Source organism: Octopus bimaculoides, chromosome 1, assembly GCF_046866305.1.
Source record: "Octopus bimaculoides isolate indiv1 chromosome 1, ASM4686630v1, whole genome shotgun sequence".
NCBI lineage: Eukaryota > Metazoa > Mollusca > Cephalopoda > Octopoda > Octopodidae > Octopus > Octopus bimaculoides.
The window spans coordinates 126,314,202-126,337,848 of NC_142928.1; the positions used below are offsets into that span (position 1 = coordinate 126,314,202).

Consider the following 23,647-nt stretch of genomic DNA (forward strand, 5'->3'; position numbering starts at 1 on the left):
ATATATATATATATATATATCCATATATATAATCCATATATATATATATATATATATATATATATCCATATATATATCCATATATATATATATATATATATATATCCATATATATATCCATATATATATATATATATATATATCCATATATATATCCATATATATATATATATATATATATATCCATATATATATCATATATATATATATCCATATATATATATATATATATATATATATATCCATATATATATATATATATATCCATATATATATCCATATATATATATATATATATATCCATATATATATCCATATATATATATATATCCATATATATATATATATATATATATATATATATATCCATATATATATATATATATATATATATATATATATATCCATATATATATATATATATATACCATATATATATATATATATATATATATATATCCATATATATATATATATATATATATATATCCATATATATATATATATATATATATATCCATATATATATATATATATATATCCATATATATATATATATATCCATATATATATATATATATATCCATATATATATATATATATATATCCATATATATATATATATATATATCCATATATATATATATATCCATATATATATATATATATATATCCATATATATATATATATATATATCCATATATATATATATATATATATCCATATATATATATATATATATATCCATATATATATATATATATATATATATATATATATATATATATATATATATATATATATATATATATATATATATATATATATATATATATCCATATATATATATATATATATCCATATATATATATCCATATATATATATATATATATCCATATATATATATCCATATATATATATATATATATATATATATATCCATATATATATATATATATATATATATATATCCATATATATATATCCATATATATACATATATATATATATATCCTATATATATATATATATATATCCATATATATATATATATATATATCCATATATATATATCCATATATATATATATATATATCCATATATATATATCCATATATATATATATATATATATATATATATATCCATATATATATATATATATATATATATATATATCCGTATATATATATATATATATATATATATCCATATATATATATATATCCATATATATATATATCTCCACATATATATCTCCACATATATATATATATATATCCATATATATATATATCTCCACATATATATATATCTCCACATATATATATATACATATATATATATATATATATATACCTATATCTATATACATCTCTCTCTCTCACTCTCTCTGTCTCTCTATATATATATATCCATATATATTAGAGGTAGGGAATTCCGGGTAGAGGTAGGGAATTCCGGGTAGAGGTAGGGGTCCAGAAATGAGTACAGCAATGAATTCCGGGTAGAGGTAGGGGTCCACCTAGGTTCCGTCCTCAGCCCCCTATTATTTACCATAGTCCTCCAGGCAATCACAGAGGAGTTCAAGACAGGTTGCCCCTGGGAGCTCCTCTATGCTGATGACCTTGCCCTAATTGCGGAGTCACTATCAGAACTAGAGGAGAAGTTTCAGGTGTGGAAGCAAGGTCTAGAACTGAAGGGCCTTAGAGTCAACCTAGCTAAAACCAAAATCCTAATAAGTAGGAAGGTAGATAAAACACAAACCCCTTCAGGTAGATGGCCCTGCTCAGTATGTAGAAAAGGAGTAGGTAGTAACTCTATAAGATGTACCCGGTGCAAGCTATGGACACATAAGAGGTGCAGCAACATCAAAGGCAGGTTAACTAGCAAGTTAGTTTTTGTTTGTGGCAGATGTTCAGGTGCAATAAAGACTGCAAACAAACAGGAAACAACTTCTATCTCATTCCAGGGTGAAAAACTAGAGGTAGTCGATAGCTTCCGCTATCTGGGCGACCAAGTTAGTAGTGGGGGTGGGTGCGCTGAAAGTGTAGCTGCTAGAATAAGAATAGCCTGGGCAAAGTTTAGAGAGCTCTTACCCCTGCTGGCGACAAAGGGACTCTCACTCAGAGTAAAAGGCAGACTGTATGACGCATGCGTACGAACAACCATGCTACATGGCAGTGAAACATGGGCTGTAACTGCTGAGGACATACGTAAGCTCGCAAGGAATGAAGCCAGTATGCTCCGTTGGATGTGTAATGTCAATGTGAATACCCGTCAGAGTGTAAGTATCTTGAGAGAAAAGCTGAACATTAGAAGCATCAGTTGTGGCGTGCAAGAGAGACGATTGCGCTGGTATGGACATGTGGTGAGAATGGAGGAGGATAGCTGCGTGAAAAAGTGCCACACCCTAACAGTTGAGGGAACCCGTGGAAGAGGTAGGCCCAGGAAGACCTGGGCTGAGGTGGTGAGGCAAGACCTTCGTACATTGGGCCTCACCGAGGCGATGACTACGGACCGAGACCTTTGGAAATGGGCTGTGCGTGAGAAGACCCGGCAAGCCAAGTAAGATCGTTGCCAGTGCCCCTGGACTGGTTCTTGTGCGGGTGGCACATGAGATGCACCATTTTGAGCGTGGCCGTTGCCAGTACCGCCTGACTGGCTCCTGTAGGATTTTCGAGCGAGATCGTTGCCAGTGCCCCTGGACTGGCTTGTGCGGGTGGCACATAAAAGACACCATTTCGAGCGTGGCCGTTTTCGTGCGGGTGACACGTAAAAGCACCCACTACACTCTCTGAGTGGTTGGCGTTAGGAAGGGCATCCAGCTGTAGAAACTCTGCCAAATCAGACTGGAGCCTGGTGTTGCCATCCGGTTTCACCAGTCCTCAGTCAAATCGTCCAACCCATGCTAGCATGGAAAGCGGACGTTAAACGATGATGATGATGATGATGATATATGTACCTATATCTATATACATCTCTCTCTCTCTCTCTCTCTCTCTCTCTCTCTCTCTATATATATATATATATATATATATATATATATATATATATATATATCATAATAATATTAGGGATAAAAATTCAAAATTACAGGTCAACACTCAAAATCAATTTATAAAATTTAAAATTAAATTAAGTTTCACAGTATTGAATATATATAAATATATAGTTTTAGGGAAAAGAACCAAGATTGATGAACTCATCGATGAAAATCCAGTCACATATAGAAAAATTAGTAAGTAAAAGCACAATTCTTTTATTACTATTATTATTATTGTTGTATTTTGACCTGGCGATTAGCTATATTTTTTAATAGAATTGATTTTCAATAGTATTAACCGATTTAAATGTTCTTTCTATTTGAAAATAGGTTATGAAACACGTGTAGTCGTTTTATTATCTTTATCTTATATTTACTTTGTATTATATTATACTTATTTATTGTGGTTTTACTTATTAATTTTTCTGTATGTGACGGTGGATTTTCATTGAAGAGTTCATGAACCTTGGTTCTTTTCCCTAAAACTATTATTTCTATATATACATATATATATATATAGATCCAACTTAAGTTGTGCAATGGAGCAAGACTGATTGTCAGGCAAATGCATCCACATCTTTTGGAAGCAACAATCCTCAATGGACAAGGAAAGGCATGCCTTTTGAATTCAAGAGACTTCAATTTCCAGTAATAATATTGCAGTGTCAATTAACAAGAGTCAACAACAAACACTCAAAATTGTTGGACTTTACATCATACAGCCCTGCTTTTCCCATGGTCAGGTCTATGTTATTTGTTTCAGAGTGGGAAATGACAATAATCAATTCATGCTCTCACCAAATGGTAAAAACCAAGAATATTGTTTATCCTGCTGCTTTACAGTGATCTCCAAAAGTCACAGTGATACAAAATTCTCCAAATGTGATACTCTGTGATATTAATTTTTGAAGGTAGGATACCAATAAATGCTTTATTATTATTTCTCTCTCTAGTTTTGGGCCACAAGCCCAACTAGACCTCTGCAAGAGCTAGCTGAAAAGTCCAAATGGAGTGCAGCTTTTAAGCTAGTATGTATAGTTTGTATGTACACACACACACACACACAGTTTCCAAGACTGGGAATGTTGTTACTTGGAGTTTCCTCAAATGGTTATACAATGTCTTTGTTACATTTATATGACAGACTATACACATTTTAGGCAACTGAAATACACATACATTGTAGTCATTAAATGGCCTTTTTGGAAAGCTTGCTTTCTGTCTTAAAAAACACATTGCAAATACAATGATTTACTTTTTAAGTTGTAGAATGCTTCCTTTGAGTTAACTAAATAATAAATTGCAGAACTCATCTGCCACCTATAGAAATTAATGAAAAAAAAAAATTCAACAGAAAGTGGTTACATTGAATGCCAGGAGTAGAAATGAAGAGTGTAAGCTCATAACGATTTAAGTCAGCTTTTCATGTAATCATATGATCATAAGTTCACATAAGTCGTTGCATACCATTTTGGATACAGCTGTTTTAGAACTTTATGAGCCAACCTTCTTCAATTCATTCTAACTCCATTCTTCCTTTATTGCTATCAATCTTCCTTTACAGGAAACAAACACACACACATTTGAGTCCCACTGAATACATTCATTCATCACTGATTCTCATTTATGAGTGTGTATATACATACATACACACACATAGAAAAGCACTAATAATCATAATTTCCAACTTAACCCATTAACATTTAACTGACCATATCTAGCTCAAATATTCTACCTGTTTTATGTTCAAACTGAGCAGATCCAACCTCACACTAATTCAAAACAACATGAATAAATAAGCACTACATTCAACAGAATTTGAATGCTAAAGGATTAAACCTAAATACCAGTATCTACTGAGAAAATATAAATCATTTATATTTTAAAAACCCAGAGAAATTTGTGCAAGAACACTGTGCATGTATGAAGCAGCAGCAACACTAGTTTTGGCTTTGAAAGTTAAAATATTGGCAATATTCATGAACAAACTGAAGTGTTGATATGAAGCTTTATCATGTCTAGCCTTTCCTTTTTTAGTTAATCCCTAAGCAATGATCATGAGCTAACTCAATGTGGTTAAAATGACATTGATCCCTGATAACATGATAAACTATGCAAGAAAACTGCTAGTAGACAGCTGATCCAAGGATGTTATAAATGTATGTACTTTGATAAGACTGTTATTTTTTTTTTTTTTTTGTTCTTTCTTTTTGTTACTGGTTTATAAACTTGGATACCATAGAAATGCTTTACCTGCTAGTAAACTATAGTTAGAAATTTTCTCTTTCCTGCCAAATACTTCACTCCTCCCTTTCCAGAAATGAAACCCGTTTTGAAACCAAGAAACCGACATAAACTAGGTCTGAATATATTAGAAGAATTTTTCTCCTCTTAAAATATTGAAAACATGGAGAAAAAAATGCTTCACTTTTAAAACAGACTACTTGGACACTGGTACTTCTCATGTAAATGGTAGTAAAAATGAATATTAAAAAGGAAAACATTTACTTCAAAAATGATACTAAAACACAGACAGAAATTAGATGGAAAACATGAAAAATTTATGAAAGTAAACTTTTTATCTGAAGAGAAACATGAAAATGCCACATGACTGAAATGTTATTCTAAGAAAAAAGCTATGTTACCCCACCCAACAAAAAAAAAAAAAATTTTTCTAGAATATGCATTTATAACGGAAGTGTAAACACTAGTTTATGGCTTGGGTATTGTACCTTTGTTTTCAACTTGGGTAAACTGCTTTTCAGAGAATGTTTTGAATGTTTATGGAATTATTTCCATTTTACTGATGCATTAATAAATACTCTGAAAATTATCCCAGGAATGATAAACTAACCTACATACATGTGTGTGTGTGTGTGTGTGTGTGTGTGTGTGTGTGTGTGTGTGTGTGTGTGTGTGTGTGTGTGTGTGCACGCGAATGCATGCACGCACACGCACACACTACACATGTACACTAATTCTGCTAAACTACTAATATTCTATGAAAGAAAAAAGTAAAAGAAAACACCATCCATGAATATTTTCCAGACTGATTATTTTCCATCTATAAGAAATCCTAGGTTATATCATGTAAACAATTTCTGAAAAGAATGAAATAGAGCTATACATGATTACCACTTATTAAAAATCTTTTTAACTTCATAATAAGTAAACAAAAACAAAAAATTTAGTACATGCACTAGATACACCTTTTCCATTATATTCTTAATTTAAAATTCAAATTTCTAACCCTGCTAAATATTATGAAAATGATTATCTCTCTTGTAATAACTGTTCATTAGGAGATAGCACATGTTTGAAAATATAAAGTTAGCAGACCTATGTAATGAAGAATCCTTTTGTCATTCCATATAGGTATTCTTAAATTATATACACTGATGTGTGACAGTAGGGGTACTTAATCATTGGTAAGAAGACATAATGAAAATAAGTCAAATACAATTTAAATGAAATAATATTAAAGCTTATTGAAAATTTCAGATCTAGATAGAAAAGGGAAGCTAAAACAAGTTTTCTCTGTTGGACTAGTAGCCTGATTATAAGGAAAATAGAAAGTGACAAAAATCATTTAACCCAGCCAGATACTCGACTTGTTTTATGTTCAAACCAGCCAGATCCAACCTCTCATATCTACCCTACAATATCATTCAAAAACTAAACAACCACATCAATGAAATCTCAAAGTTACCAGATGATAATGCATGATTAATTCAAAACAATGTGAATAAATTAAGCATTGCATTTGATAGTGTAATCTGAAGGCTAAAGGGTTAAAGTATGGTAGATGACATGAGCTAATCAAGAGTTGTAACATTTAACTTTACTACATGGTTTATTTTCTTGATGTGTGTGTGTGTGTGTGTGTGTTCCTCTTAAGATTTTGATTCAAAGTTTATAATAAACCTACATACTTAAAACTCCTAATTTTTTAAATAACATTTTTCTAGCATTAGAAAAAAAAAAACAATGTATTCTCAATAGAATAGAAATATTTTTACATAATTTTGCATTGTTGAAATTACAAGAATGTTGATAAAACAGAAGCATCAAGAAATACTTATTAATGTAAGAGTTAAAAATCTACTTCAGACAAAAGAAGACAGCTTATTCTGTTAATCTGCTCATGGAGTTGTAAAGAAAAAAGCAGTCATAGAACTTTAACAGATTCCATTTCAAAATCATCAACTGCTGCATTTATTTTTCATATCAAACTGGTTTTCAGAATGTAACAAAAGATTGCTGCTTAATATTATAATAGAACATTTACATTTAAATATGAACACTTTAAAATATGTAATTACTATCGAAGAACCAGAGACAGTTTCACATGGCTTAAGAGTTAGATATGGAAAGAGAAAAAGAAATACTATTTTGAAATGATCCATTCTAAAGAAACTTTAAAATCTTTGCATCCAATACTTGTCAACATTTGGAACCATTCTGAACAAAACAGCTTACTCCTTCTTTAAGATACATGTTAGACATAAGATGAGCTTACAAATACGACAGGCAGACAGACAGAGAGAACTAGGAAAATATATATCTATACAACAAGAAGCTCTAAAACTAACAAAAGATGATAAAAAAAAACAATACAACAATAAAAACAGTAAGAGACAATGAAATTCATGCAAATCAAGAACCATAACACAAGCTAAACAAAATATAATCACTTCATTGTAATGCAATCACTTCATTGTAATGCAAAGTTCAGCATGCCATCAAAAAATGTTGGTGTAAAATACATTATCAATGTGGAAGAAAAAAATGTATTTTAAAATATAAGCAAGAAAAATAACAATCCAAACTATCATTGGATTAAGTTTCATGAAAGTTTTGCTTCTAAGTTGTTTTGACTTGTTGAAATTATATAGAAAATTATACCAGTAAATTAACTGACCAATATTTTAAGTACAAAACTTTTAAACTGTATCAATTGTCACTGAATAGTTTGGTTTCTGATTGATAAGAAAAATACTATGTATATAGACAGATACACACACATATATACATATATTAATGAGTATAGTCTGATACACATTAATTTGAGTGGAATGAAGAGGGGTAACATATCCTAGCCATAATTTTTGTTCAATCATCTCTTCAGTCAAACAGAAATATTTCTTTCCACTGATGTGTACAGTTGACCAGAATGATTGATTAAATAGAAACTGTGGTCTGGATGTGTAATCCTTGCTTATTTCACATATAAATTGACATATATCTTTTAGCTGAATCTTTCACAAAACTCTGAAATAATAAAATTTACATTTTGCAAGTCACATTTACAGTCAACTAGTTTGAAATTCAAGTTGAATTAAGATAAGAGCACACGTTATCTTCTAAATCTCCACATCTCTCTCTCTCTTCCTGTTTTTATTAAACTTATATACTGTTGGTGTCATTTCCTGTTGTGACTGGCTAAGAGAGTACACTGACACAATACTCATTTAAACTACATTGTCAAACTGCTAATCACAACAATGGTCTCAGAATTTCAGACTTTTCACAGAATAACCACCCAAACATTAATCTTATCAAACCATCTCTCTTCTTTCTGTCATTCTATCTAAAGTCTTACATGCAAAATCACTAATTAAAGACATTTCTCAAAGCTTTCTCCTTCAAAACAACTTAATGCAACCATCACTATGTTCATGTGTTATTCTCAACATATAATCTAAAATTGAATTTTAATTACATTAACTCCCCCAGTTACTCCTGCCCTTTAAAAAAGAAGCAGGTGGTGGCATGAAATAGTTGTAAGTAATACTACTCACTTTTAGGAAAATTTACAAAAAAAAAAAAACTACTCCCTAATGGAGGAGACAATGACAATTTTAGCTACTCCAATAAAAAGAGAAACAAATGTTCATACATATAACAAGATCTCCTCATCTCTAGATTGAATTTCAATCAGGGAATTTTAGGTTTCTCATGAACAATGAAAGGAGGAAATTTTCATAGCTAGGTGGCTAATTTACTCTAAATACATCACTTTAGCATTTTGCCTTCATGTTAAAACTTTATAACCAAGTAGGGAGTCACTATCATTTAAACAAACATTTTATTATCCTTAGAAGAGTTATGCATCTAAATTGGTATTGATGTTTAACCAGAGATCAACAGAGTGAGCAGGCTTATGATGGAAAGAGTTCCAGATGTGACAATCCCACCTTTTAGTTAGACATAGTGTATATCTTATGTCAGCTCTTTTATAAAGGTGTGATTAAAGAAGATGCTTGGTTACTATTTCTAGCAGGCCAAGGCTTTATTATAAGCTTCTTATTGAAAGACAGGATTATAAAAACCTATAAGGACTGATTGAGAAGGAATCTATATTAATCACTTTAATTATTTTTAAAAAATTGATGTTGCTGCTGTCACATACAATGGACCAGGTGGGTAGTGGATGGAGGAAGGTAAGAAAGTGATGGAGAAAATGATATAAAGATAATAATTAAAGATATGAAGCTTGGGCGAGACAGAATGAACTAAATAAACAAAACAAAATGGAATTTTAAAAAATGATTGAATTAAAGTCCTTCCTAATATACAAAGTCAGAAATTTTGGCAACAATACAGTGGACTGAATTGACTCCAGCATGTAAAGAGGTATCCATAAAGCAAAGTTGGCCCCTGCAGGATTTGAAATTTGAACATATCGAAGAGACATGCTATATTTTCCAGCAAACAAGTCAAATTTTTCAGATAAAAGCAAAAAAGGGTTGATCAATGTTTATACTAAGACACTTTTGGAGGAACAAGACTTCCATGTTTTAAACTTAGCAAGATTTGGAAAGATAGCAACAATGATTGAAGGTTTACACTACGTTAACTTGTATGCCAAAAAATGTGGTAACTAAATGCCATATGAGATTTGGTCTAAAGCTTTACCAATTCCGTGGACCCTGACTCTTGATAATGACAAAAAAATCTGAGTGAGGAGGATCAGCTGAGTATTTCAACACCCAGCACTAGACTGGTACTTTATTTTATCAACCTCAAAAGGATCTGAACTCAGAGTCATTACAAAATCCTACAAGACATATTCTGCAATGCTTTTACAATTCTACCAATCCCCTGCCTTGCCGCCTTGGCATGGCCAGAATAATCAGGAAAGAATTAAATATTTGAAAAGAACAGATAGCATGGTACCGTAGGCTGCAGGCAGCAAGCCCGCTATGTATGCAAGACTCCAGGAGTTCCCACAAAACCGGAGTTAAAAAGAACAATAAATAATAATAATAATAATAATAATAATAATAATGGTTTCAAATTTTGGCACAATGCCAGCAATTTTATGGAGAGGAGGTTAGTTGAATACATCTACCCCAGTGCTCAACTGGTACTTATTTTATCAACCCCAAAGGGACAAAGTACAAAGTTGGCCATCGCAGAATTTGGACTCAGTATAAAAGAAACTGGAAGAAATGCCACTAAGCATTATAACCAACATGCTAACAGTTCTGCCAGTTTGCCACCTTAATAATAACATTTAACATAGGCACAAGTTCACAAATTTTGGGGTTGGAGGCAGATTCAATTAAATAAGCTGCAGTGCTTGATTAACTTTCCCTTCATTCTTTGTCCAACTAATCCATAACAACAGATAAAAGAAACTGCATCAGTATTCACCTATCCTAATCATGAAAACTTCAGATGACCTTAAATATGATGCCTAGCACCTGTTTATTTGAGATATATATTGCAAAAAACAAATAAAAACTATTTTTTGTTGTATTTATTATATCTGCTTTTTAATCGATTAGAAAGCCCAAACAATGAGGCTAAATAAAACAGTTAATATTTTAATTTTTCGACCACACAAACATCATTTTCAAAAATGAAAGATGTACAGAAAATTCACCAAAGAAAGATATTTCAGTTGGTCTTCAGGCCTCAGATGAATTTCAGTGCATCATTCATCTTCTAAAAGAGCCTTTTGTTCAGTCAAAAGCGATAAAGAAGAAAATGAAAAATAAATAATGAAAAATTATTTTCTTAATCTACATTGAATAGGCTTTCTGATCAGTTAAAAATCACCTAAACATAATGCTTCTATGTAACACATACTTTATGCTCTAGTTAAATATATAGTGTATGAATGTGTGCGTGTGTATAAAAAAATATACATACTACTCACACATACTTTAGGATTCAATAAATTATGTGTATAGACAAGGACTGGTAAAAGGAATGTCCTATATGTCTAGATACTTTGAGTAGACACAGGTGTGAGTATCTGTGATGAAAGACACACATATCAATAACATGACATAACACACAGGTGACTGACCCAAAACCATAAGACATCCAAACTACTTTACAAATATTAAATATGGTAGTTGCTAAAGTATAGTGTAATTCTTAATTATAGGCGCAGGAGTGGCTGTGTGGTAAGTAGCTTGCTTACCAACCGCATGGTTCCGGGTTCATTCCCGCTGTGTGGTATCTTGGGCAAGTGCCTTCTACTATAGCCTCAGGCCGACCAAAGCCTTGTGAGTGGATTTGGTAGACAGAAACTGAAAGAAGCCCATCGTATATATATATATATATATATATATATATATATATATATATATATATATATATATATATATATATATATATATATATATATATATATATATATATGTATATGCTTGTGTCCCCCCAACATCGCTTGACAACCGACAGTGGTGTGTTTACGTCCCCGTAACTTAGCGGTTCGGCAAAATAGACCGATAGAATAAGTACTAGGCTTACAAAGAATAAGTCCTGGGGTCAATTAGCTCGACTAAAGGTGGTGCTCCAGCATGGCCACAGTCAAATGACTGAAACAAGTAAAAGAGTAAAAGAGTAATACAAGAATGAGAGGAGGGGGCACCATAAAGAATTTCAACGGAAAAAATATTTTCATACATTTAGAACAAGTCAGTCAAGTAAACCACCATCTTTTTCTATGTGTTATTCAAGAAAGGATTTCAACTGAGAATTTAAACCAACAAAATACATCAGTTGTTCAATACTACCAACCTCACTACTGAGATACACTGTAGTTTATTAAGTTAAACTATACTTTCCAGCAATAACATTATTAAGTTAAACAATATCTTCCAGTAATAAACTGTAGCTTCCAGCAAAGAATTGCAACTTACTGGATGAAATGTACCTTCCAGCAATGAGCTGCACCTTATTTAGTTAAAACCTTTAGCATTTAAACTAGCCAGATCCCACCCAAATATTCTACTTGTACTATGTTCTAACTGGCCATAACCAGCCTCTCACACTTACCCTGCAATGTCTAAAAATAAACAATCACCTCATTGAACTCTCAAAGATAATGCCTGATTAGTTCAAAACAATGTGAACAAATAAGCATTAAAATTTGACAGAATAGTCTGAACACTAGAAGAACCTTGTACTTTTCAGGAGTGAACTGCACATTACTGAGCTAAACTGTACATTCCAGCTATGAACTGAGTAAAACTATATTTTCTAACAGAAAGCTGAATCTTCCATCAGTGAACGGCACCTTTTATCAGAAATAGGGATACGGTACAAATAAAGAGCCTTTTGAATGATGGGCCATTAAACCAGTATTAAATCAGCTAAAAACTCACAAAGTAGGTAGGATATGAATGAAAAGAAATTAAAAATGAAATCCAGAGTTTAAATTAATTGACACTTGAAGACATTTTCATCAACAACTAAGTTAGTGTAATTTAACAGTTTACATACCAGGAGCCCTAATGAACTACCTTGGTAAATATTTTATTTCTATTGTAAAGCATTCATTATTCAAGATTTGTGTCATAAAATAGACAGAAAGATGTGACATCTGGTATCATTGCTTAATATTATTAGATAACTGTATTTCTATCTGAAATATATTGTAAATGTAGAATTTGCAAGGGATGATATATGTAAATGAAGTTGCAAATGATAAGCTACAAAGGAAAATCTGTGGAATAGATTTCTTTTTTGTATATGAAGTCAGAAATTAAAGATTGTGGATTTATAATTTCAGAGTAAGCCAATTACTATTATTTCTTTTTTTTTTTTTTTTTTCTCACATAATTCTGTAAAAAGGAGCATGTATTCATACAGACAGAAACTAATTAATGTGTAACATGTATATGTAAAGCAATTCTAAACAATATCATTTTGCAGTTCAAGGCTGAACAAGTAATGTAGTAAACAGAACGATTGCAAACAAAGTTTTCATATACTAATGTGTCTATCGTGAATTTACCAAGTGTTTTTTTAACAAAGTATTATTTTACTTCATCAGTGCAATAAATTAAAAGCAGTTGCTAATGACAACATATTTGTACATCTTTAAATGTTTTAAAAGATATAGGAGACTTTTCATTGGATAATACGTTGGTTAGCAAATACATCATGATTATTTAAAGCACACAAATACTATTGAATTTGTGGCAGTATTATACATTACAATGCATAAAAAGAAATAAATATCTATCATGTGTTTGTCATTTGGTCATTGGTACTATTCAATAGATGCAAAGGCACAGGGTCAGTAAATTATAAATGTACCACATCTGTTAACACTTTATAGTATATATTAAACTATTACTAAATGAAACAAAAGGGATTATATTGTGTGTTTTAATATTGTTATGCTGTCTCTTTCATGATGTAATTGTTTCAGTTTCAACACAGTGTCGGGTTAAATCACTTGTCAAACATGTAGACCTCTGAAATCATGTTATGTTGCTTTTCAACAAATGTGATGGACTCTAATTATAGGTAGAAAGAAAAATAAATAAATAAATAAATGAAAACACACAAAGTGACCAAAATAGAGAGAACATCTAACTAGAAATAAACAGAGAAAAAAATGATTGTATGATTAAAGATTGAAGCAGACCATAGACCATCCAATTAGAAGATGATTTTCTAAGAAGTAAATCAGTAATGACTATGTTATGAAGCAAAGGAACCATTTCTACTCAATAGTTAGAGGAATGAGAAAATATAAACATAGCCATCATCATGGATGGAAATTAATGAAATTAGTACAAAAGACTTTGGGGAAATAAGAGTGACATTGGTTTTTTTTTTTTTTTTTTTTAAATCATATTTCCATTTGTTTCTTCCTTCAGAATTAACAAACATCACCCACATGTATATCTGTAGTCCACATATACACTACTAAGTGTTTTCAAGAGTGCAAGGGTTACAATGTAATTACATCATGTATATAATGAATGTCTAAAGTAATGCTTTCTTTGACTTTGGTGGGAGTCTATGCATCAATACTAAGTTGTTTATGTAGTAGTTTCTGCACTCACTCTTATCAAGATGCACAGTTTCCACAATTTCGGAGACCACTAAACAATAGATACTAATCCTTATAAGGTTGAAAGTCCATCTGGTTGGAGGAAAAAGAATATGTGAACTCTTCTTTAGTTACAAAGGGGCTGCACAATTGGGATATTTACACAGATTACTTGTGAGGACCAATGACCCACTCTCTTCTCTATAGGTGGTCAATACTGTCGCAACTGCTATAACATGTGTTTGCATGTGTATTCCTAAAGCACACCTGAAACAACTTTTCAGGCACGTTATCACATGCCAAAATGCGTGATAATTTCACTACCGCCTTGTACTATGAAGGAAAAAGATAACTATGTTGATCCAGTTAATACACACTTATGAATACATAAATATTTGCAGACACATATACACGAGATTGAAAATACTTAATTTCTGTAGCATGAATCAAAGTATCAAAATCTGTGTCTGTCTTCTAAAAATAATCACAAAGCAATCTATCAGACATTCATTGACTGAATAACAAGAAAAATAAGTTGAGAAAGGCACACACAGATTTTATATATCATGATCATCATATATATATGATTTAATAGCTAGTAAAATATTATTTGAAAATAGTACCTTTCCACATATCTCTTCAGTCTCAGTTTATCTAGAAGGAATACTTTCACTGAGCCCCATGTTTGAAAGAGACTTGATGTGTTTATGTTACGAGAGGCTAGCAATTACATAAGTTTCCCCACTTCTTCAGGCATCATAGCTTTACTGAAGGTCAGCATTTCAAACCTTAAAATTATTTCATCAATCTCGACTCTTGAAATACATAAGGTCACACTTAATAATCTACAGTAAATTGTAACATAATTCTTTACAAAAAGGATTCAAAAACAATAACTATGTTTAGAGAAAATATAATGGCAACAGCAAAATATGTAATGCCTGAAATTAAAATAAAGGAAAACATATCTCCAAAGAATGGCTAGCGCTACGACTTTATTTACTACTTTTAGACCATTCAGGGTTGAAATAAAAATTTATAGGCAATAAAGTGAAAAAATTAAAATTGTGCTGTTTAAAATATAAAAAAAAAATTTTTTTTAATTTTGAAAAGAAACAGAAAAAAAACAAATCAAAAATGTTTTTAGTCATTATATCCTAATTCTATTGAAAATTAACTCAAGTAAGCCAATGTTGTTTTACAAACATGAAACGTTCATTTTTCCCAAAAGGAAAGAAAGAAAAACAGAAAATAAGTAAAATTAAAAAAAAAAGGAAAAAAGGCTGAAGCTAAGCAGGCAAAAGTCAGTTATAAATAACATTAATCATCTAAAAAGATCATTTCTTTATAATTAACCTGCTGATCTGAAACAAAACTCATAAAGCAAGCAGAAAATAGATGGTATGGTTGCGTGAATTTTAAAATGTGTAACAGTAACAAACAAATAAATTTATAATAGATAATTTTGTAACAGAAGACATCAAAATTGTATATGAGCAGAGATAAAGAGAAAGAGTGAGCCGAGCAAAATTAAAACAAAATTTGGTTTGAAAATAAAGAATTCTGGATTGCCAAGTCTAAATTTGCGTGGATAATGTAAGTTGTTTAGATTAATGGGAAATACTCAGAATATTAGAATTTGCTAATTTTGGCAAAGTTATGAACTGAAATACAATGGCAAAAATGAAAATAACAATAACAACAACAAAGATAGGGGATGTTCTAATGTCAACAGTGTCCTAACATCCAACAAGGTAGGTAAGAGAGATTTGAACCTGTGAGAAACCAAATTCTCGTTGTTTTGGAAGGAGGAAGAGAATAACAGGAAGACGAATAATCAAAACCACAATAGAACAACCAATGATGATGAATATAAACCAAGTAACAAAACAAATAATTGCAAAACTCAAGAACTAATACTACTAAAAGACTGCTAAAAGTGGGAGACAGCAACATAAGATATTAAATGGTTGAAAAAAATATAATAATAAAAAAATAAATAAATCTATTAGCAGCTTTTTTTTTTTTAAATCTTTATTTATGCAGCAATAGCAGTAGCAGCAGTTGTGTTGAAGTGATCAAACAATAAGTAGTGGTGGTGGTGGTGGTGGTAGTAGTAGTAGTAGTAGTAGTAGTAGTAGTAGTAGTAGTAGTAGTAGTAGTAGTAGTAGTAGTAGTAATAGTAGAAGAAATGATGATGATGATGATGATGATGTTTATAATAAACTACAGACATAAACATAAAAATGAAAAACTATGCATGTGTAGCAATCAAAGGAGAATGAAAAACAGGAAAGAATCATCATACAAAAGTTAACAGAAAAAAATGACAATGAATAAGTGTGTGCCTAACCTCTGTGCATGTTTATATGTATGTATATGTATGTATGTATATGTACATATATACACACATACTTGCATACATACACATTCACACACACCCACAAGCACACACGGAGCAACACATACACACAGGCATATATACATGTATATACATATATATATATATATATATATATATATATCTAGGTAGGAAGACTGAGAACAATCACTGGAGGGAGCGCAGTGTGACTTGACTGACAAGGGGATCACTTGTTGTCCAGATCAGGGAACACTTACCTCAACGTTATTCAGCACTCGAGGGGACTGAAAAAGGAGTTATAATGAAAAGAAATGGTGAGTACATTAAACACTTGTGGGGATTAATGGAGGGGAGGAGAAGAATGAATAAGAGAAAGTGGAGAAGGGAAAGTCATATTTACACATCATTAACTTCAGCACAACAGATACCCTAGCCATGGAACCAATCAAAACACTCAGACACACATTTCAGTACTTTATATGTTCATTACAAAAGATTGCATCTTTCTGTGACTTACAGTTATCATTACAAGCATACCTTATGGCATCAACACATCACAAAAAAAGTCTGCAATTTTGACTTTGACTACACACACATACACACACACACGCACGTGTATGTGTGTGTGGTTTGTGTATATGCTTTTGTCACCAATCACCTAATTTGAATTTCACTTTGGATTGCAAATGAAAGCATGGTGATAATTTATATCAAAAGAATAATAAAATGCATTTAGGAAAGTAGCATTTGTCAAATATTGATTTGAGATACGATAACTCAGAAAATATATGAGTTACCTTTAAAAGAAAAAGAGACAGTATATATGAGTGTGTTTTATCTTCAATGTTTAAATTGGCTCTGATGCATTATTCAATTCATGTGCAAGTTACATACGATGATCTGTAATAATTAGCCAATAAACAGGTTTTTGTCTCAATACCAGCTAGAAATTTTCTGCATTTTCTTTAAATGAATATTTATATGACAATCCCAATGGTTGCCTGAAGGAAACTCAAGAGTAGCAACAGAGAAGACATAAATAGAATAAATTTAATAACTATGCTTTATAAAATGTATTGAGTACATAGAAGAGTTATACCATGATATATAGGATACAGAAAGGCAACTTAAGTTTCATGAGGTGGCATGTTGACTATCCTCAAGAGCACAATTTTTGACTGTACCAACATTTATTATGCTAAAAACAAATATGGTTACAAAGGGTTTGTGAAAGTGACTGCTAACGAAGATGAAAAATTTATCAAAAGTAAGAAATTGTGTAAATGTAAGAGGGGCAATAACAGCTTGAAAGTCAGTATACATGAGACGTAATCTGACAAAAAAAGTACATAAATAAGAGACACTGACCTTCATACATTTACTCAATTTCTCATATCTCATTCACCTGTTTTCATAGTCAAATACTGTTTTTCATGAGTACAATCAACAAGCCAAAAACACCTCAGAGAAAAAATGACATCAGACCTTCTGTATCCAGAGTATTATAGAAAAACTATACATATGTTGAATATATATGTATATGCACATAAACATACACACAAATATATATATTATCATCATTTTAATATCTACTTTCCCATGATTACAGGGAGCAGATAAGTTTCTTTGTATGCATTACATATATATACACACACAGACACACACACATATGTATGTATATGATGACGAAGATGATTAAATGATCTACAAAACCACTTTCCATATAGATTCAACAAATAGTCTAAAATGTGTGTGTGTGTGTGTAGATGTATCACACACATGTACATTTGATTTAAACATTAAAACTATATAAATTACAATGATTTCAACTCTTTTAAACCCAGAATGATATATATACATGTGTGTGTGTGTGTGTGTGTGTGTGTGTATATATTATCATATCACAGGATGAAACTGAAACAACACAAAAAAAAAAAAATTAACTGTTCAACTGTTCAGAAATGGAAACCAATTGATAAGCGTCTACATACAGCAGAACAAATTATAATTGAAAATGTAGAGGATATATAGGTATAAATGCCGCCCTTAACCATCAATAACTTATATGCAACACCACTTTGCATACTCATATGTGCATGTGTTAAAGCACATACTCCAATGCATGTATATATACAAATACAATATGCATATGATGGTTCTTTCACAAAACATACTTTTATGAAAATAACAAAGCCATAACATTATATGTAATCCATTTGGCTTGCATCAAATTCTACTAACGCATGACAACTGAGAGCTGTGGTGTATACTGTGCTCTCTGATAGATAATAGTTTTAAGGCACTAACATGCTGTAATAAGTGCCAAGCAGATCAGAAATGTACTGCAAAATAATAACAAAAACAAGTAGCCTCAAGCAAAGTAGCACAAAAACAAATCCACGACGACTCTTAATCATCATTTAAAAAAAAATAATAGTATATTCAAAGAATATATATATATATATATATATATATATATATATATATATATATATATATATGCATTAATGTGCAATTTCAAGTTGAATATTGTTTCAGCAAAGATATATATGTATAAATACATAAACAACCCAAAAACACACTCGCATATAAATATATATGTAAATATACAAAAGTGTGTATATACATTTATATATATGAACACACATATATATATATATATATATATATATATATATATATATATATATATATATATGCATATGTAAACACATATGTATATGCATATGTGTGTATATATATATATATATATATATATATATATATATATATATATATATATATATGTGTGTGTGTGTGTGTGTGTGTGTGTGTGTGTGTGTGTGTGTGTGTCCCCATTCATCCATATAGATAAGAGGTCTGATCAATAAATACCTGGACTGTTGCCATAGAAATGAATTTAATGCACACAGAGTGAAGCTGCTTGGCAAAGATTGGCCTTGAACTCTACTGTGCATGTGCACTAAGTTTTAACATTCTAGCTCACTTCCGCTGTTTACAGCAGTGCTTGGAAGGAAGGTGTGGAGGAAATGATTGTTGCAATGACCATGACAGAGAAAGTTGTCATGGCGATACCTGCTCAGAGGCCTATGCAAAGTTGCAGAAAGTGTATGGAGAGGAGTGTATGAGCCACAAACAAGTGTACGAGTGGTTGAGACATTTTCAAGATGGCCGAAAATATGCCGATATTGACAAACGTTCTGGGAGACCCACAACCAACAGAACTGAGAAAAATACAGCTCAGAGGAAATCATCGAATCACCATCCAAGAATTATCAGAGGATGTGTAGATTAATTATGGTTCAGTTCAGAGCATTATGACTGAAGATTTACGCATGAGATGTGTGTCTGCCAAATCTGCGTCAAAACTGTTTTCGGCTGACCAAAAAGACACACGGGCTTCAGTTGCACAAGATCTTGATTGATTGTGTTGAGAACAATGAAAACTTTTTTAAAACTTTGCTATGCGTAAAACTTTGCTACGAGTAAGTATTACCAAGCTTTTGGCAAAATCTGATGCAGATTCTCTGCTCAACTTCCTCTATCATGGTTAATGTGTCAATCACACACTACACACCTTTCTTTCAAGCATTGCTGTAAACAGCAGAAGTGATCTAGAACATTAAAACTTAGTGTGCATGCACAGCAGAGTTCAAGGTCAATCTGTATCAAGCAGCTTCACTCTGTGTGCTTTAGCTTCGTTAATATAGTAACAGCTCAGATACTTATTAATCAGACCACATATGCACATATATAGACACACATATGTGCATAGATATATATGCACACACAAATATATATACACATACACACACAAAACTTATACGTAAACATACATTTACAAAAATACACACATATACAGATGTGTACAAACATGAATAAGCACACACATGTAGATACACATAAAATATTTACATTTATACACACACACATATCATTAGCTTTAAGTCAGTTTTTTTCCTTGATTGATCTCAGCTAAGTGATTATATTAATTAACTTTTCTCACAAGCAGATACCCTTCTTATCATTAACCTTTACCTGTGTTTCAAATAAGGGATACTGCATTGAGGGTATGAACTGAGTGCACAACTTCTCCAAAATTAACACTGTTTACTATGAGAGGTTTGCATACATAGCAAATATAAACAAGCACACATGCACATATATACATATGCATGTACAAATATATGTATATGTATACATATACACATATTCAGTTGCAATGTAAGATTTTATAACATTATAAATTGCATTATCATTACACATATTTCACTAGCAAACATTAGTATATTATGCAATAATTGTTATGAAGACAATCACATAATCTCCCTATACATCAGATCATCATAAGAAAACTGTAATTTAGTTCATTGTTGGTTATCAATGTTGCGAGGCAAATATAAAATATTGTTTACATCTGCCTACCTATAATGGATTTACTTACAATTCTCTTCTGATGATCAAGCATATAGAGTGATAATGCAATTGTCTTTGTAGTGAGTATTGCACAGTATACTGGTGTATGCTAGGGAAACACGTGTAAAGACTCTTGAGATTTATGATATAATAATGATTAAAAAATTGTTTCAAATGAATCCTGTGTTTTATTCTGATCTTGATATACACAAGCACAGATAGAAGGGGATACATATGCAGATGCGCATATATATATATATATATATATATATATATATATATATATATATATATATATATATATATGCACACAAAAGTATCGAATAGTGACAGTGAGTGCACATTGATGGATAGATATTCTTTACATGTGGGTTAACAAGGCTACCGTTCATTTCATGCTAAGACACATTTCTCAGCAATTATCAAGCCTGTCACATGGGATATTGGCACTCATCTCCATCTTGGAAGAGAATACAAGATGCTACACAAGACTGTACAGGATTCAAGAATAAATAAGTAAATATACATATTAATCGAAATAACTTATTAGAAAATCTTAATTGTTGTAGTCCTGGAATTTTTCTTACAAGTTGCATGCACCATAGATTGATAAAGCTGATATCAATTTTGTGTCAAAATATATGAAATTACTTAATTATGTGTAACTACTCAAACACAAACAAAAAACATACGGCAGGTGTGTGTTTGTGTGCCTCTGCATATGTGTGTGTAGTGTTTTCTTTGCTCGAGGACCTACATTCTCAGATACTTTCACAGGCAACACCAGTATGAAAAGTTTTCATTCTTATCATTCATGGTGTGAAACTGAGAATTACCATTTGTTAATAACTGGCAAAGAATTAGGGACCATCTGAGTTTGCCACCCATCAGTATACATGTTTTTTAATGTGTTTATTTAATATGCATTTTTAATTTCTCAAGTAATGGTACGCAAAGCACACCCAACCTTATATGTATTAATATATAGAAGCATACATATATGTATGCATATATATATATATATATATATATATATATATATATGTATATATAGATGTATACATACACATATATCTATACACATACATAAATATATACATATGCATATAAATATATATACCTATATAAATATATACATAGGCATATATATATATATATATATATATATATATATATATATACACACATATAAATATATGCATAGGCATATATATATATATACATATATAAATATATACATAGGCATATATATATATATACATATATAAATATATACATAGGCATATATATATATATACATATATAAATATATACATAGGCATATATATATATATACATATATAAATATATACATAGGCATATATATATATATACATATATAAATATATACATAGGCATATATATATATATATATATATATATATATATATATATATATATATATATATACATAGGCATATATGTACATATGCATATATATACGCATATGTATATATACACAAAAATATATATACGCAAAACTATATGTATATATATACATGTGCATACACATATGTATATACAGACATACTGCATATATATGCACATATGAATATATATATATATATGCATAAATATATATATATATATATATATATATATATATATATATATATATATATAAACAAATAGTAAATGAGTATATGCACATATACGTACAGGTATGTGCATACCGACATCCACCTGTATGTATAGGTGCATATCTGGGTACAGGACATTGCAAACAAATGTAGACGAGAACACACGAGCCACATAGAGAACATTCTCCTTCATCAGCCACCCACGTTTTAACACTGGCGTTTCGACGAGCTTGGGCAGGACGCATCGCTAAAACGGCTCGTCCCATGGATCGCAGATTAAATTTGTATACGCAAATTAAATCTAGCCATGGAGGAATGTAGTGGCGGACAAAAAACAAGACAGGAAAACAAACAGAAAAGGCTTTACGGCCATACGAGAAAAATTATGTAAATATATATATATATATATCATCATTTAACGTCTGCTTTCCATGCTAGCATGGGTTGGACGATTTGACTGAGGACTGGTGAAACCAGATGGCTACACCAGGCTCCAATCTGATTTGGCAGAGTTTCTACAGCTGGATGCCCTTCCTAACGCCAATCACCAAATGTGACTAAGGTGTTGGAAACACCTACATTGCTAGAAATAAGAGCTAAAATGCTCTGGGAAAATAACCAAGTTTCAAGAACTCATCGATGAAAATCCACTATCACATATAGAAAAATTAATAATTAAAAGCACAATAAATGAGTATAATATAAAACAAAGTAAATATCGTAAGATAAAGATATTATCTTTATCTTATTGATATTTACTTTGTTTTATATTATACTCATTTATTGTGCTTTTAATTATTAATTTTTCTATATGTGATAGTGGATTTTCATTGATGAGTTCTTGAAACTTGGTTCTTTTCCCTAAAACTATATATTTTATATATATTTTATCTAT

The 23,647-nt window shown here is 30.8% G+C and overlaps 1 protein-coding gene across 11 annotated transcripts in view; it reads right to left on the minus strand.

The window, feature by feature from the left end:
• The window catches only part of LOC106879265 (serine/threonine-protein kinase OSR1), a 268,230-nt gene that overhangs the window by 52,752 nt on the left and 191,831 nt on the right, over positions 1-23,647 (minus strand). For 6 of the 11 annotated variants that reach the window (XR_016243127.1, XM_089357475.1, XM_089357489.1 and 3 more), the window contains one exon: positions 16,975-17,001. The exons of the other annotated variants lie outside the window; for them this stretch is intronic. Coding sequence is in view for 5 of the 6 variants with exons in the window: in XM_089357475.1 (XP_089213601.1) it covers positions 16,975-17,001 (27 nt within the window). In the remaining variant the exon portion in view is untranslated. The remainder of the gene's footprint in view (positions 1-16,974; positions 17,002-23,647) is intronic. 11 annotated transcript variants of the gene reach the window in all.